Source organism: Malus domestica, chromosome 10, assembly GCF_042453785.1.
Source record: "Malus domestica chromosome 10, GDT2T_hap1".
Lineage (NCBI taxonomy): Eukaryota > Viridiplantae > Streptophyta > Magnoliopsida > Rosales > Rosaceae > Malus > Malus domestica.
Genome location: NC_091670.1, coordinates 29,503,088 through 29,518,269, shown reverse-complemented (window position 1 = coordinate 29,518,269; position 15,182 = coordinate 29,503,088). Strand labels below are relative to the sequence as shown.

At 37.5% G+C, this 15,182-nt stretch overlaps 1 protein-coding gene and 1 long non-coding RNA gene across 2 annotated transcripts; one reads left to right on the top strand and one right to left on the bottom strand.

Annotated features, from left to right (window-relative positions):
- The first annotated feature begins 4,219 nt into the window (after nt 1-4,219).
- LOC103445605 (glutathione gamma-glutamylcysteinyltransferase 1-like) lies at nt 4,220-8,013 on the top strand. The gene is made up of 8 exons (XM_008384615.4): nt 4,220-4,502; nt 4,900-5,056; nt 5,532-5,770; nt 6,013-6,176; nt 6,319-6,370; nt 6,727-6,954; nt 7,064-7,555; nt 7,683-8,013. Exons 1-8 carry the CDS (start codon nt 4,428-4,430, stop codon nt 7,767-7,769), a joined length of 1,494 nt encoding a protein of 497 aa, XP_008382837.3. The 5' UTR covers nt 4,220-4,427; the 3' UTR covers nt 7,770-8,013.
- A 71-nt stretch (nt 8,014-8,084) lies between these two features.
- On the bottom strand, nt 8,085-9,529 carry LOC114827689 (uncharacterized). Its single transcript, XR_011571723.1, has 2 exons — nt 9,072-9,529; nt 8,085-8,429 (listed from the first exon to the last, which is right to left on the bottom strand). It is a non-coding gene; the product is annotated as an uncharacterized lncRNA (long non-coding RNA).
- Between the last annotated feature and the right edge of the window lie 5,653 nt (nt 9,530-15,182).

Sequence of the window (15,182 nt, the reverse complement as noted above, 5' to 3'; positions counted from 1 at the left end):
AAACAAGTTTACACAAGTGAATCGATACTACGCCATTAGGGGTGATAGCAGAGCTTCTAAACTAGACAAAAGATGACTTTTATGAGGGAGATATCCTGAAAAAGACTGAGATATGGGCTGATTATAGCTTTTGGATGCAAATCTGGCTTGAGAGCAGAGTTTGTATGTTTGTTTGTTTGATTGGTTGAATGTCCTTATCTCTGAGGCATCTTCCTCCTTTTATAGGCAGGTTAGCCCGACTGCAATGACTTTGCTCTTGCCTGAAAGCACTTGAAGGGTAGTGAGTCATCAGTTTTTTACTTGTATTGCAATTGAAACGTGCTTTTTGGCTGATTGTGAGTTAGTCCCTATCACTTAACATTAAAATCATAGGCACATGGCCTATGCATTAATGGGAAGGCGCCAACTTGTCTCTGGACTTGATGTTGGGCTTTGGGCAAGTTTACTTTTAATCAGCATCTTTGGGCTTCCACATACTTGCAGCCCAATTTTAAATATTAACCTAAACAATGTGCATCGACATTGTCGGCTCTTGCGATGGCTTGGTATGTTTCAAAGAGTACGAGGCCAAGGCAACCTTCTCGAACCATAGTACCAGAAATATTCGGCCTACTCAAGAACAAGAATCATATGTTTTGATTTGGGGAACGAGAAACTTGATGACAATAACGGATCAACCAACCGGTTAAAATACAATTAAGCTTAGACGAGCTTGGCCCCAATGGGCCAGAGACATAACGATTCGCCTAAATTCAAGTATTCAATTTAACCAATGGACTTGTAGCTTATTTAGTTAAGTACTCGACATCTTGAGTTTGATTCTCACCCTTAAATATCGCCCGTCTCAATCTCCATCTCTCCATCTCATCCATGGCTGCTGAATAATTGCCGGAGAATATTGAGACTTAAAAAAAAAAAAAGAAGGGAAACATATAGGAAACTTACATGTAAAAGAAAAAATTATATATCAATTTTAACTTTAAATATTAAATTATGACCATGGGATCTTTATCAAACGGATAAGAACAGAAGCTAAGGTAAGTGTACAAGGAAGAAAAATTAGGAGTAAACAATTCTTTCCACATTCTTTCCCTATATTGTATTCGTTGACCACAATCAATCTTCAATGTTTCAAACGGTAATGTCCTGTATTTGATTTCTGGCGCTGGTGCATCGTACAATGGTGGTTAGGAAGGTTAAAATGCTTTTGTGAGTCTTTCTGACCCAAAAAAAATAAAAAAATAGACTGCTTTGACGAAAACATCAGATGCTTCATTTTGTTTATATAAAAAACAAAAACGTACATTTTTTTTCCTATTTATGTCCCATCCTCTAATAAAACGGAGATTTGCATACAACTTACATTTATATTGTTTACCTTTTTAAAAAAAAATGAGAGGATACCTACATTAAGCTATCGGGATGGAAATTCGAATACAGAACTTAATCAACTGAGCTACAAGTCACTTTCCATTAATTTTGTTTACCTCATTGACCACAACCACACCAACAATGTTTAAAACATGGTGCAGTTTAAGCATCAGTGGTGGGAAAAGTCCATATACAACAAACTCCACAACCAAGTGATCGCAAAAAGCACTTTTTCTTCCTCCCTTTCTCTCCTCTCTATTTCTAATGATTTTGTCACAGTAAACGGTGGCAATATTCTTCACAGAACAAACAGAATGGTGGGATTAAACGACAAGAAAAGCCAACAAATTTCCATGATGGGTTTTACAAACGACCTCTTCCATCTCCTCCCGCCATCGAGTTTTACTCTTCTGAGGGCAAGGTCAGTGTGCCTTAATTAATTTTATTTCTTGCACAAATCATGTTTTCGTGATTGTCATTTGCGTTATGCATGCTTCGACATATCATGTAGCTCTCGCTATGGTTAAGAATGTTTAGCATTGATAGAGGTTTTCTGTTCAATTTCTTCCTCCACAAGCATAATAGCTTGTTTCGAAACAAATCGGGTTAATTAGTAGGTTTTTATGTTTGTTTGTTTTTTTTTTTTTTTGTGTTTTTGTGTTAAAACACGTTAGGGTTTTTGTGTTAAACCACATTAGGGTTTAGGTTCATTATTATAATGACCTTTCATAATTAAGAACTTCAGTATAAGTATGAGATGAAACACATTAATTAGTGTTTGTGTGTTAAAACTAATGTTCTAATAATCCATGCCTAGCCCCGCTTAGATGCTAAGCGGCTGGCCACCTCCCTGATTAGTCCCTAACCGTTTGAAATTAAGAAGGATGCGTAGACTTGCTTAAGCACATGCCTAGACCCTATAGGTTGCAACTCTCACTTAGACAGAAAATAGATAACTTTTATTTTGCATTTATTTTTTCAATAAATTGTAAGAGACTTGTCAAATACTTGGATGAAGGCTCATTATAGGCTTGTTCTCCATGTTTTTATTACGTTTTAAAACTTTATAATCTATATGTCATTCTATTTTTGCAATTAGCATTTTTTTTAAGTACAAGTTGACATATAGGCACTCGATCTCTGTCCGCCGTCTGAGTAGCGCCTTTTAAGAGGAAAACTTGTGTGACGCTTGACTTGTCACTAGATCATGCTGAGTGGCATTACACCACCATTCAGTACTTGCCATATGTTAAACCAAAATAATAAAGGACTCTCCTTATTAAGTTTAATTAAAAATTAAATTTGATGATTGGAGGGTAAACAACAAGGTTTTACTAGGTTTTATGAGTTGAAGATGAAGAAGATGTATATTTCTGGGTATGGGTTGATTTAGATGATGGGGGTGGGTTGGTGGGGACGGGAAAGAGAGGAAGGAGTTCTGGAGGTGTGCTTGAGTAAATAAAGTTTCTTTTTATTCAATTTTAATTAACTACCTAATTAATTATGTAGTAATTTAATTTTTAATTAAACTTAATAAGGAGAGTCTTTTATTAATTTGGTTTAACACGTGTCAAGTAATGAATAGCGGTGTAGTGCCACTCAACATGGTCCAGTGGCAAGCCAAACCCCACACAAGTTTTTCTCGCCTTTTAATACCTTGATTAAAACACATTAATGTTTTTATTAGTATTCAATAATACATATAGTGCTAATAGAAAAATCCACAATTTATTTTACAACTTAAACTTTTTGCTATTTTCCATTTCTAGTTACACCAAAAAATTAAGGACATGTTTGGTACTCTACTTGAATCCAACTTTTTAAACTAAAAAACAATTTTCAAGTTTTAGACCTTGAAAACTTGTTTGATAAAATTATTTTCAAAAACTGAACTCAAGACTAACTAAAAAATATTGTTTATTATCTAAAAACATAAAAAGTGAGTGTTTAGAGTTTTTAAACTTAAACTCACTCTTTTCTTTTGTCTCCCTCCTCTCCTCTCCTCTCACTCCAATCTATCTCTCTCTTTCCTCTTGTTTTTTTTTTTTACCTTTTTCGTCTCTCATCTAATCCGCTCTTTTTATTCTCTCGGTTCTTTCTTTCACTCCTCTTCCTCACTATCTCGTCCGATCCTCTCATTTCTTTCTCTTTCCTTCAATCATTTCATATCTTACTTTCTTTCCTCATCTCTCCTCTTTCTCCCTCTCTTGTGATCCCTTATTTTTAGATCTCTTTGTCTAGTTTAAGTTGTAAGATTTAAAATTTTTAAATCGCAAACCAATCAAGTATTTGAGTCTTAAAGAAAATTGTTTTCAAGAATTGTTCTTAAGAAATGATAAAAAATTTCAAATAAGATAACAAACAGAATCATCCATTTGTTCTTAACTTTCTTAACTCCATCCCCCTACTCTTTTTAATAGAGATTACATCAACCAAAGATCTCAAAATCAGAGAAGGATTCTCTCCCCTCTTTTTTTTCCTCCCATTCCCTCCTCTCCTATTTGAACGGTCATGGCTAAGTCACGTCAACATCTTATATTAATTTTTGTATAGAAAGAGAAAGATAAAACAGAGAGTGTGAGAAAAGGGGATGAAAGGAGATAGAAAAAGGAAGGGAAATAATCCTAATCCCTTAAAATCTATTAGACGTCAAGTAATTCCTTTGACTTAATGAGCATATTAATTTTAATCAATGTAAATAAAATCACATTACGTATTCTCTACTGCGTCGTAGGGTTTATCAAGTTTGCAGCAGCAACCCCCTTCCAACGAAACGACAATCTTATCCCTGCCGTTTGAATTGTTGATTGGAAGACTTTAAAACCCTGGCGTTTTGAAATAGTTAATTACGCGGGTTCCCTTTGCCTTTCCTAATCGAACGCAACAGAGAGTTGTCCCACCGAAACGACGCCGACCCGAACCATAAACCCGAAACCCTTTGACTTGGACACTTCAATTTTCTCAGTCCTAACCAGATCAGATTTTTTTCCCAAATTATTTTCTTGGGTTTTATTTGTATAATTTTTAGAAAAAACAAAAAAAATTAATTAAGAAAAATGGCTATGGCGGGGCTGTACAGACGAATCCTTCCTTCTCCTCCTGCAGTCGAATTTGCTTCCTTACAGGGAAAGGTACAACCTTTATATGCAGCTTCCTCACTCCGTCACTTACTTTTTCTTCAGATTTATTATCTTTTATTTCTACCATTTTTTTTTTTTTTTGTGAGTCTTAACATTTAGCATTAAAGCTTGAAACTTTAATTTTTCTATAGATACCCTTTTTATAATACAATGTGAATTTGTCTTTTTCCCCAATTTTTGTTTTGGGGTTAAATTTTTTAGTTCAGTTTATGTATGAGTATGACCCAACATTTGTTTGCCGCCTGTGTTTTTGGGAATGTTGCAAATTATTCATAAGTCAAATTATATGGTGTTTTTCTTGGGAGTGAGTGATTTTTGTGCTTGTGATGTGTTGCTGTTCAGAACCATTGTTTTTTGGTTACTAAATTTGATGGTTTTCGAATTGCAGGAGCTTTTTCTTGAAGCCATTCAGAGTGGGACTATGGAAAACTTCTATAGGTTGATTTCTTCTTTTCAGACGCAATCAGAGCCCGCTTATTGTGGATTGGCGAGCCTGTCCATGGTTTTGAATGCCCTTGCTATTGATCCCGGAAGGAAATGGAAAGGTAAAGTTTAAGCTTTATAGCTAATAGGATTGAAGGTATCATTTTGTTGATCCAGCTAGTGAATGGCTCCTTAAAATTCATCGACAGGTCAAGTTTCGTTATGCTGGCTATCTTGTTAATCGCGTATATTTAAGTTCTATTGGATAACTTCTTACTGCATTTGATTTCAAAATTGTCCTGGTCGTTATAATCTGAGTTGTTGAGGATCAAACTGTCTTAGACTAATAGCTTTGGGGGATTTAAGAATTTGTTCTTGGTTAGCTCTTACAAGTCAGACACTTTAATATTGTGATGTTTTTCCTTGGTATTCTTTACGGTGTATACAGTGCATAGTAGTTGTTGCCTCTCATTGTTGACTCCATCCTAGTTTGCAAATGCCTTGAATGTAATAAAAGCTTCTGTTTAGCGATTTCTGTCGAGTTTGATCCTATAATTTACATGTATTATAATTTATAAACTGAGTTCTTTATCACAGGACCCTGGAGATGGTTTGATGAATCTATGTTAGACTGCTGCGAGCCTTTGGAGACTGTTAAAGTAAGAGGGATCTCATTTGGGAAGCTTGTCTGCTTGGCTCACTGTGCTGGAGCAAAAGTTGAAGCCTTCCGCACAAATCATAGTACAATTGATGAGTTTCGTAAATATGTGTTGAGATGTTCTACATCTGATGATTCTCATGTGATCTCATCATATGATAGATCAGCTCTCAAACAGGTTATTATTACTATACTACTCTACACTTTCTTTGGCGGAACCATTGATAAGTTTTAGTTACCTGTGGAAATGCTTAGTATTTTGCAGCCTTATTATTATACACAGCTTATTGGGGAACTTGTTAATGCAACTCCTGATGATTATCTCACTTGATGATTCTGCTTATATGGCCCCGCGTCACACTCCCCAATTCTTTGAAATTTGATCAGGTATTGAAGTACAAATGAATTTGTTTATTGCAGACAGGTACTGGTCATTTTTCACCAATTGGTGGATATCATGCTGGAAGAGACATGGCGCTTATTCTGGACGTTGCACGTTTTAAGTATCCTCCTCATTGGGTGCCCCTCAAAATTCTTTGGGACGCCATGAATAATGTTGATCCCTCTACTGGACAACGCAGAGGGTAGGTATTCATGCATGCTAGTGAATATTACCTATTGCAAATTATATCAGATGTGCATGTTGAAATCCATTTCTATTATTTTTTGCTAGAATATGAAATGCGTTGAATTTCAATAACATTCTTATTTCTCAAACGTGCCCAGGTTCATGCTTATATCTAGGCCGCACAGGGAACCAGGTCAACTTTATACCCTGGTATGATTGAATTCGTCAATTTAATGGCTTCAAAACCCAAACCGAACTCCCCCATACACAGTTCGGTCGGGTTTCATTCTGGTTGTCTGAATGTGCATGTCTTTTTCCCTTTCTCCGTGGCTTATTAATTTGTTTATATATTTTTTCCTGTCTTCGTTAATATCACTTCTACCTATATGGTGTGTTTTGATTTGTTGTATGTCATTATTGCAAGCCGTCTCTCTCATATGTTTGTGTGTTTGTGTTTGACAAAATAATTTATGTTTGTGTGCTGGAGTTGTCACAAATCTTGGGTTGCTTACTTATTTTATGATCGTTGAAGATATTCATCTATTTTTCTGTGATATTTCTTGCAGAGCTGCAAACATGAGAGTTGGGCCGGTGTTGCGAAATACTTAATGGATGATGTTCCTCTTCTTCTAAAATCAGAGGAGGTGAAAGACATTCAAGAAGTTCTCTCTGTTGTTTTCATGTCGCTCCCATCCTATTTTGGGCAATTCATCAAGTGGGTTGCAGAAGTTCGGAGACGAGAAGATGGTTGCCAAAGCTTAAGCCCTGAGGAAAAAGCTAGGCTTGCTGTCAAGGTGATCCAGGCCTTCAGTTTCGTCGTTTTCCCTTTTCCTGCATCAAATCGTCCCATTTTTTTTACTATTTTCTAGTTTGTAATTTAAATACCCGAGTATTTATCTGCAGGGGGAGGTACTGAGACAAGTCCAGGACACTGGCCTTTTTAAACATGTGGCAGAATTATTATCTTCAGCACATTCATGCTGCGGAAACTTATATTCTGGTCACGAAGAAAACTTGCGCAACATTGCTGCGAGTGTTTGCTGCCAAGGTGCACAAATTTTGTCGGGGAAGTCTGCCTTCTCGGGGGTGTATTGTTGTCAGGAAACATGTGTGAAATGCTTGAAGGCTAATGGTGACAAGCCAGTCATGGTTGTGAGTGGGATGGTGGTAAATGGTGGAGCCGAGGAGAGGATGGACATGCTTGTTCCTTCGTCAAAAACAAATTCAGGATGTTCTTGTGCAATTGGGATGCATCCAGCTAGCAATGACATTGTAACAGCACTTCTACTGGCCTTGCCCCCAGGTACATGGTCTGGGATCAAAGACGAGAAGCTTTCGAAAGAAATATCTAACCTTGTTTCCACTGTAAATCTTCCTACTTTGCTTCAAGAAGAGGTAAGCTGAAATGTTTTGTAGTTTTCAGCTAATTTTTCAAGTTAATTTGTCTTTGATCAGATAATTTGAATCTGCGCCCGACTTTTATTTCCAAGATTTTATAACGTTACCTACTGGCATGGCACAGGTTTTGCACTTGCGACGCCAGCTCCACCTTCTTAATAAATGCCAAGAGGATAGGGTAGACAAAGATCTTTGCTCCCCTCTCGCTTAGACTTCTCTCATGTTTACTCTGATTTGCCTAGTATCGCCAATGGACATCAAGCAGAGAAGGCATCAATTACTCGTTTTCGATGTACTTATCAAATTATCCATAAATATAGGCACCGTATAAAACTATATGTATTACAGAACTGAATGATCATGAAGAGTCATGGCGAAGCCCTAGTTTGGTGCTGAGGTGATTCTAAGAAAAGTGGCTATAAAGAAAAACTGGAAGCTTTTTTATGTATGGGAAACATTCAGCTTCAGTTTTTTTTCATTGTTTTGGGTGAAAAAAAACCAAAAACACAAAGCTGCAAAACTCAACTTTGAAAAACTAGCTTTTTTTCACATCTGTTTTACATAAAAGTTCATCAAACACTATAATACTGTTTTTTTTTTACAAAAAAGTTTACCAAACACTCAGCTGCTTTATTTCACAACTACTTATTCTTACAGCACAGCAGAACAATTTTTTTTTCAAAGCACATTAATACCAAACTAGTGCGAAGAAGCCGCAGATTGAGTTGCGTGATAACTGGAATACCGATGTTAGGATATTTGCACAGCATTTTACGATCAAAATTCTTGATCACCGTGGTGTTTGGTTGAATTTAATCCAATGCCACTCAATTTTACTGTCGCTTTGGTCCGACTCTGTACTCGCAGAGAGCTGTTGAGATGCAAAGATGGATTGGGTTACGAATTTTCAGTAGAAGCTAACATGCTTTGTACTCGAAGAGCTCATATAATATTTCATTTAGTGGTTTTTTTTAGGAGGGAAATTATTTTGGTTTTTTAGCCAAAATTTTTCATAAGATTGACATAACTCTTTATTTTAGTTCCTGACATTTGAAATCAACACAAATAGTCTCTCTGCATTTATCCACTATCAAACAGTCTAACAATAAATCAGCACCTCACTGTATGCCATACTGAGCCAGCGTTTTCGTGACCCTGAGGTGAGTACCAGAGAATATTCCAAAAAATCAACCTAAAGAATATTTCTAAATATATTTTAAAGAATATTTCAGAGAATATTCTTAGAATATTATGAACTCATTTCGGAATTGGGCCGGGCTTGGGCCAAAGGTTTGGGCTTAAGCCTTCTTTTTTGTTTTTCTTTTTTTGTTTTCCCGGGTCGGTTTGACCCGTTTAGGACTCGCGGGTTGGCCAGACCCATCGAAGAAGAAGGCCGAACTGGCCGAGTTTGGCCGATAAACTTCCCGAGCTCCGTTCGAGCTCGATTCTTAACCAAAATTGATGTTCTACACCCACGTAAATTAAGCTTAGATTGAGGAGAAGAGATTCGTACCAAAAAGAGGCCGAGTCGCGGCCGGAGTCGGCCGGAAATAGCCTGCAAACACACGGGTCCTTCGCTGGAAAACTGGAGAAGTTTCCCCTGAGGTATTTCTGTGTCCAACAACACTAAAACATCTCAAAAGCATCCTAATCGTATTCCTAAACATGATCTACGAAGATCTTGGGGGTCTTTCGAGGCTTGCTTACACTGAAATTCACGAGGTACTCGCCAGAATACATGAAGGTCACGGGTCTAGGCGTCTTGGTTCGATGGTGGTGATGAAACTCGGTTGTAGGGGAGAGATAAGGGTGTTAGCTTGATGGGTCGTCGACCTCGCCGGAGTGGGGAGGCCGGCCTCGGTGGTCCTCACATTGCAGAGGAGAGAAAAGAATAGAGCGAGAAAGTTAAAAGTAAGAGAGAGAAGGGAGAGTTAGAGATAGAGTATCCCAAAGAGTTAGGGGATGAGTGATAAGTGTCAAGAGGTGAGAGGAGAGTTTATGTTGTTGTGGGCCCCACGGGAAGAAAATAAATTAGTAAAATATTTAAAATATCAATTCAGAATTATTAGAATAATAATATAAAATATAAAATAGTAATTTTTATAAAAGTTTTTTCGGATTCGTAGTTCCATAAAATCTTCATTGTAGCTTCAAATTCGATTTTGTTTGTGTCCACGCGTTTGTACCATCGATTACTTTGAGAATAAGATAAAATAATAGCTCATACGGGTAACGAAATAACCATCAACAAAGGTCAACAATCTTGCCACTAGGGGTATTTATGTCTATTCACTCTTTTATAATTAATAAAATTGTAAAATTAGAGACGGATTGTTACACATTTAATGAAATTTTCAAATGACAAATACCAGTGCATGTTTTACAAAATTATAATCTTTGCTCCTACATTATTGTCGTTGACAATTATTATATCACATAAAATATCATATCATTTTTAATCATTTAACATATTCAAAGCAATTTATATGAAAGTTTATCAAACACTCAAACACTATTTTTTTTTATTAGAAGCACTTTTACAAAAAAAAGTTTACCAAATACTCAAAAACTTTATTTTACAGCTGTTTATACTCACAACATAACATATTAGTTTTTTTAAAAAGCACAGGAATACCAAACTAACCTTTAGTAATACATTCTAGTGATTTTCCTTTTCATTTGTAAGTGAGAGATTTTACGTTTGATTTTCATTAAATACGAATTTTAACCACATTATACTAACTTATTATGAAACTTAGCCCGTCCCACTACCTCCTTAGTACAATATTATTTGGTAATAAAAAAAAGGGAATCCTTTGCAGAAAACTTTCTAAAAGGGGCAAAAGACGGTTTACTACCCTCATATTTCGTGTTTTTCAACATTTAGTACATCAATTGTTTTTAATTCCAGAGTTATATCTAAAGTGTAAATTTTGGGATAGTCTCATACATCCGTTAGTCAAACTATTAAGTTTCCAATTAAGTGATGACGTGACGCCCATGTGGACAATAACTGGGCACCACGTGGGTCCACATGGATTTTTTTTTTTAGGGGTTCAAAAAAACATTTTCCCGCCCAATTTTTTTTCCCACAACCATGTACCTACATTTTTTCCCGCCAAAAGTTTTTGAAAAAAAAATCATCTACTTTTTTTTTTCTTCTTATTCCTCGCCCGGGGGGGGGGCGGGGGGACGAACTGGGTTCCAGATTTTTTTTTCCTTCTTTTTCTTCTGGGTTGCAGTTTCAATTTTTTTTTTTTTCTTCTTCCTCTTCCTTTTTCTTCTTTTTCTTCTAGGTTTTTCTTTTTGTTCTTCTTCTAGGTTGGCGCTGAGGAGGTCTCCTGAGCGGACGACGGGGGAAGAGGAGGGAGGGAGAGGTTGGCGCCGTCGGACTCAAACACCGGAGGGTTCAGGTGTGTGTGGTGAGATTGGTGTCGGAAATGGCGGAGCTTGATAAAATTGGGTGGTGGGTGTCTTGATAAAATTGGGGGATGAAATGGGTTCTGCTGTGTGGGTATCAGGGAAAGGAAGGGTGTCGGTGGGTAGGGGTGGAGGGGATGGAGGAGTGGAGCCGTGGAAGGGGTGGAGGGTGGGGAAGACGAAGGGGAACTGGGATGGTGGGATTTGGGGAAGATGAAAGGGTGAGTTATGGGAGGGTGGGATTTGGGGAAAACGTTGAAGTTGAAAAAATCCAAACCTTGATTGCAGTCAAGAGCCCAAATGTCAAAGCCGCTTGAATTTCCTAAAAAAAATGGTAAATCTATGAATCAAAATGGAGAGAGAGGCAAAGAGAGGGATGGGAAATTACTCGGTGGTGGAGGTGATCAGTGATGTGGGCAGAGAGGACATGGACGGCAGAGGTGCAGATGACGAGGTAGGACAAAAAACCCCAAATGTCGGCCTCCCTCTTCTATCCTCCTTCAATAACAAGCTTTATGTATCGACCCAAATCAAAAACTCCATAACCATGGGGATTTTTGCAGCTCTAAAGTCGGTCAAAGCCACAAACCCATTTTCAAAGAATTAAAGGTATGGAAATGGAGCATCATTCCAATTGAGCATCATTCCAATCCATTTTCAAAGAATTAAAGGTCTGGAAATGGAGGCGTACCATGTGGGGTCCCTGCATCGCGGATCTGGAACTCGTACTCGAACTGGGTTTTCATTTCTGAGTGAGATGGAGCGAGTTGAGGAGGACAGATGGGGCTGGGTTTTTTGGGAAGGAGAAAAGGCTTGGTGGTAGGGTGGGTATCAGGGAAGGGGAAGGGTGTATGTTGGTGAGGGGTGGAGGCGATGGAGGGATGTCGGGTGGGGAAGACGAATGGGTAGTGGGTTATTTTTTATTTTTTATTTTTAAATATATATATATATATATATATTTTTTAAATTTCCACATAGATGACACGTGGCGCTCAGTCATTGTCCACATGGGCGCCACGTCACAGTTAACGGGAGATTTAACAGTTTGACTAACGGATGTACAAGACTGTCCCAAAATTTACACTCTAGGTACGACTCTGGAACGAAAAAAACTTGATGTACTAAATGTTGAAAATCACGAAACATGAGGGTAGTAAACAGTCTTTTGCCCTTCTAAAAAATATAATACACCACATAATATTCGACTAGAACTTTACACGCAATCAGAATCCTAATAAATTTAGGATTGCAACACCAACCTAATTATTTGGTTTACAATTAATATTCCCAGCTATTTGATTATTTAAAAAAAATCTATAATATTTCTACCTATTTAATGATTTTTTTTTAAATAAAAATTTGGTCTAGAACAAATTGCAAACTCCGTATAAATCAAACACTCAAACTCACAATAGATTTAAAAAAAAAAAATCAACAACTAGTTAAGAACTAGCAACAGTGCTCAAGTGTTGTTGCGGGATCGAAAATTATATTTAAGATTATACAAATTCATTCACTTCATAAGCAATATTTGAGTCAAGAAATGAGTATTACAAATGTTTAAAAAAAAAGAGAAAGAAAACTGAACTTGACAAAGGGACCTCAATGATCTGGCTCAATTCATCATTCAAAACTTGGTTGAACTGTGATTCGCTCACTTTATTCCTAAACAAAAGAAAACCAAACCGAATTTAGCAAGAATTATGCACGATCTTTGTGAAACTATATAATGAATGATACAACATTGGATGCAAATTTGAGCATTTTACAGAGAAGAAAGGAAAATTGGATGCAAAAAATATATCAATGGCGAAGCACATGTAAGTGGTGAGAGAAGATATCATGATTATGCTCTGATCATGTTACTTCGACAGAGAATTGTCCTCTTCTCTCTCTATATATTGTAGCCCATCATTTCTTCAGCTAGTCATTAGTTCTACTGCCTAACAGACATACTGGGGAGAGAGTTGGGTATTTTGTCTTTGCCTGCATTGTTGCAGCTCCAGGAGGCTCTCTTTGGCTATGATCTTGGTGTTTCAGGTCAGTCCCCTTCTTCTTGTAAGCATAGGGCAGAGGCTGAGGTTCTAAATTTGACAGCTGCAAAAGAATGGAAACGGAAACCACTTGCTAGCATTCAACTAAACTTGACATTTCTATATGCACTCACAAAATGTTTCATCATTCAAATGATATTGCTTTTGAACCAAAGTATGTGGAAAAAAGAGTGGAAACCTGATTAGCAATTACCGCTTCCAGCGATGTCGTGGTGCTAAGTTTTACACTTCGAATCTCCAACAAATAAGCTCCTCTGTAACACTAAAATAAAAAATTGGACATAGACGAAGAGTTAAGACTACCTTACACAAATCAATAGAGAACTAATATAATGTGACAATCTGCATGTATAACCTATGCGTCCATCGTTATGGGTTTCAGCAAAAATACCATATTTTCAAAGTTACTTATTACTACCTGTTGACCCTAAAAACTACCAAGCCTACGTGGCGCGCAGGCCGAGTAATCTATAAGCTAACTACGTCCTTCGATGAATGCGGGGCGTGCCAACTCGTCGGCCGAGGAGTAAATTTATTGATGTTGCGTTGGGTGCGCATCTGACTTCTGCGTCTTGCGATTGCGACCGAGGAAGGAACACGTCTCGGCCTCTTGGGTTCTCGAACCTGAAGACAAGGCTACTATTCTTACGAAGTTCACGAATCGCTGTCATCGGATTCGGTCATAGTGATGTTATTCGTCAGAGTAAACTCACGCCGAATCGACACCAAAGTGTAAGGGCACAAATACTCAAAGCGAATATAAGTCTTAATAGTGAACGTGGTTCGGCCATCTGAATGCCGAACTCTAAATCCCACTTGAGAGTATCCAATCATAAAATAACTCGGCGTGCAATGAGCTGAGCTCAGTAAGCTGTAACACCTCACTTCGCCGAGAAGGCTAATGAGATGACCTCGATCAATAAGGATTCGGAAATCCTTCTTGACCGAGACTTAGATAGGTAACCAACCACCCTCGCCGCAATGCTGTTGATGCCAACGGAAGATGCTGCAAGATCGGCTGATTCTACGGCGATAGAGCTATCTATGTCGACTTAAGATATCACCGGTTGCTTTCACAGTCCTGTTGATGCCAACGGAAGATGTGTCAGCGAAAAGAGAAAATAAAAATCTCAAAGTTGTTGAGAGAGTTTGCGCAGGGCATTTATAGGGTTGAAGTATTTGGCTTGCACGGTTAGATAATGTTGTAGAGTTTAATTGCAACTCTAATTCCTGAAGTTGATCCGCATCAGAAACAATCAATTGCAAAACACCTTCCTCTTACACTTTTTGCTTTGCTTTGGTGATGTGGCTTTACCACATGCTTTCCTCCATCTACACACAACCAAAACAAAACCCCTTCATCTGACAGTTCATTATTGCACGGCACCATTTCAAATAATCTCCCACATGGAGACCATTAACAAGGCTCCATTTTCCATGCCGTCTTATCCATGCACCATTTGCAAATCAATTGCAAATCCTTATCCGCCATTATCACAAATTGTTTGCCGCGTGAGTCGTAAAACCCGCTTGAAGTGTAATTCTGTCTCCTTGATCGAACAAACAACCAGCTTAACAACTCCACGAAGGTCTAGAACTCTACTCATTCAATAATCTCGATCGTTCGGACCGATGGTGTAATTTTAGGTCCAAACACTACCCCAGATTTTACAAGTGTCATTATCCCAATCTTGTACTTGATCAAATACCAAGGTGTTGAAGCTAACATTTCTAATCTAAAAGCTTAGAAATCATAAAGCGAAGAACAAATCTTTTGCCTTGTGAGCAACCATGCCTATATGATCGAATTTTGCCCACCAAAGTGGTCTTACTAATATTATTCATAGAAAAGAAAATTGAATAAAAAGAAAATAAGATAGACCAAAAACTTTTTTTTTTGGATTGAACAAATTAGAGGAGATTAAATAAAATAGACAACAGGAGTGTAAAAATCGTTACCTTTTGATTTGTCATATATGTGATTTATAGTATGATCATATCTTGTGAACCAGATTTGATCTAGATCCTTGCCAAAGCTATCAATCATTGACGATGATGTCATTTTGTTGATTGATTTGTCTAATCTTGAATAAACATGTTGAGCGACATTTCTAAGCCAAAAGTTATCGAGGGGCTTCCTAGATCATAAA

Excerpts from the sequence above, each read along its gene's own strand:
- LOC103445605 (XM_008384615.4), top strand. The coding sequence starts at position 4,428 with ATGGCTATGGCGGGGCTGTACAGACGAATCCTTCCTTCTCCTCCTGCA. Across the intron at positions 4,503-4,899 it reads TTGCTTCCTTACAGGGAAAG|GAGCTTTTTCTTGAAGCCAT; the intron begins GTACAACCTTTA and ends TTCGAATTGCAG. Across the intron at positions 6,177-6,318 it reads TCTACTGGACAACGCAGAGG|GTTCATGCTTATATCTAGGC; the intron begins GTAGGTATTCAT and ends AAACGTGCCCAG.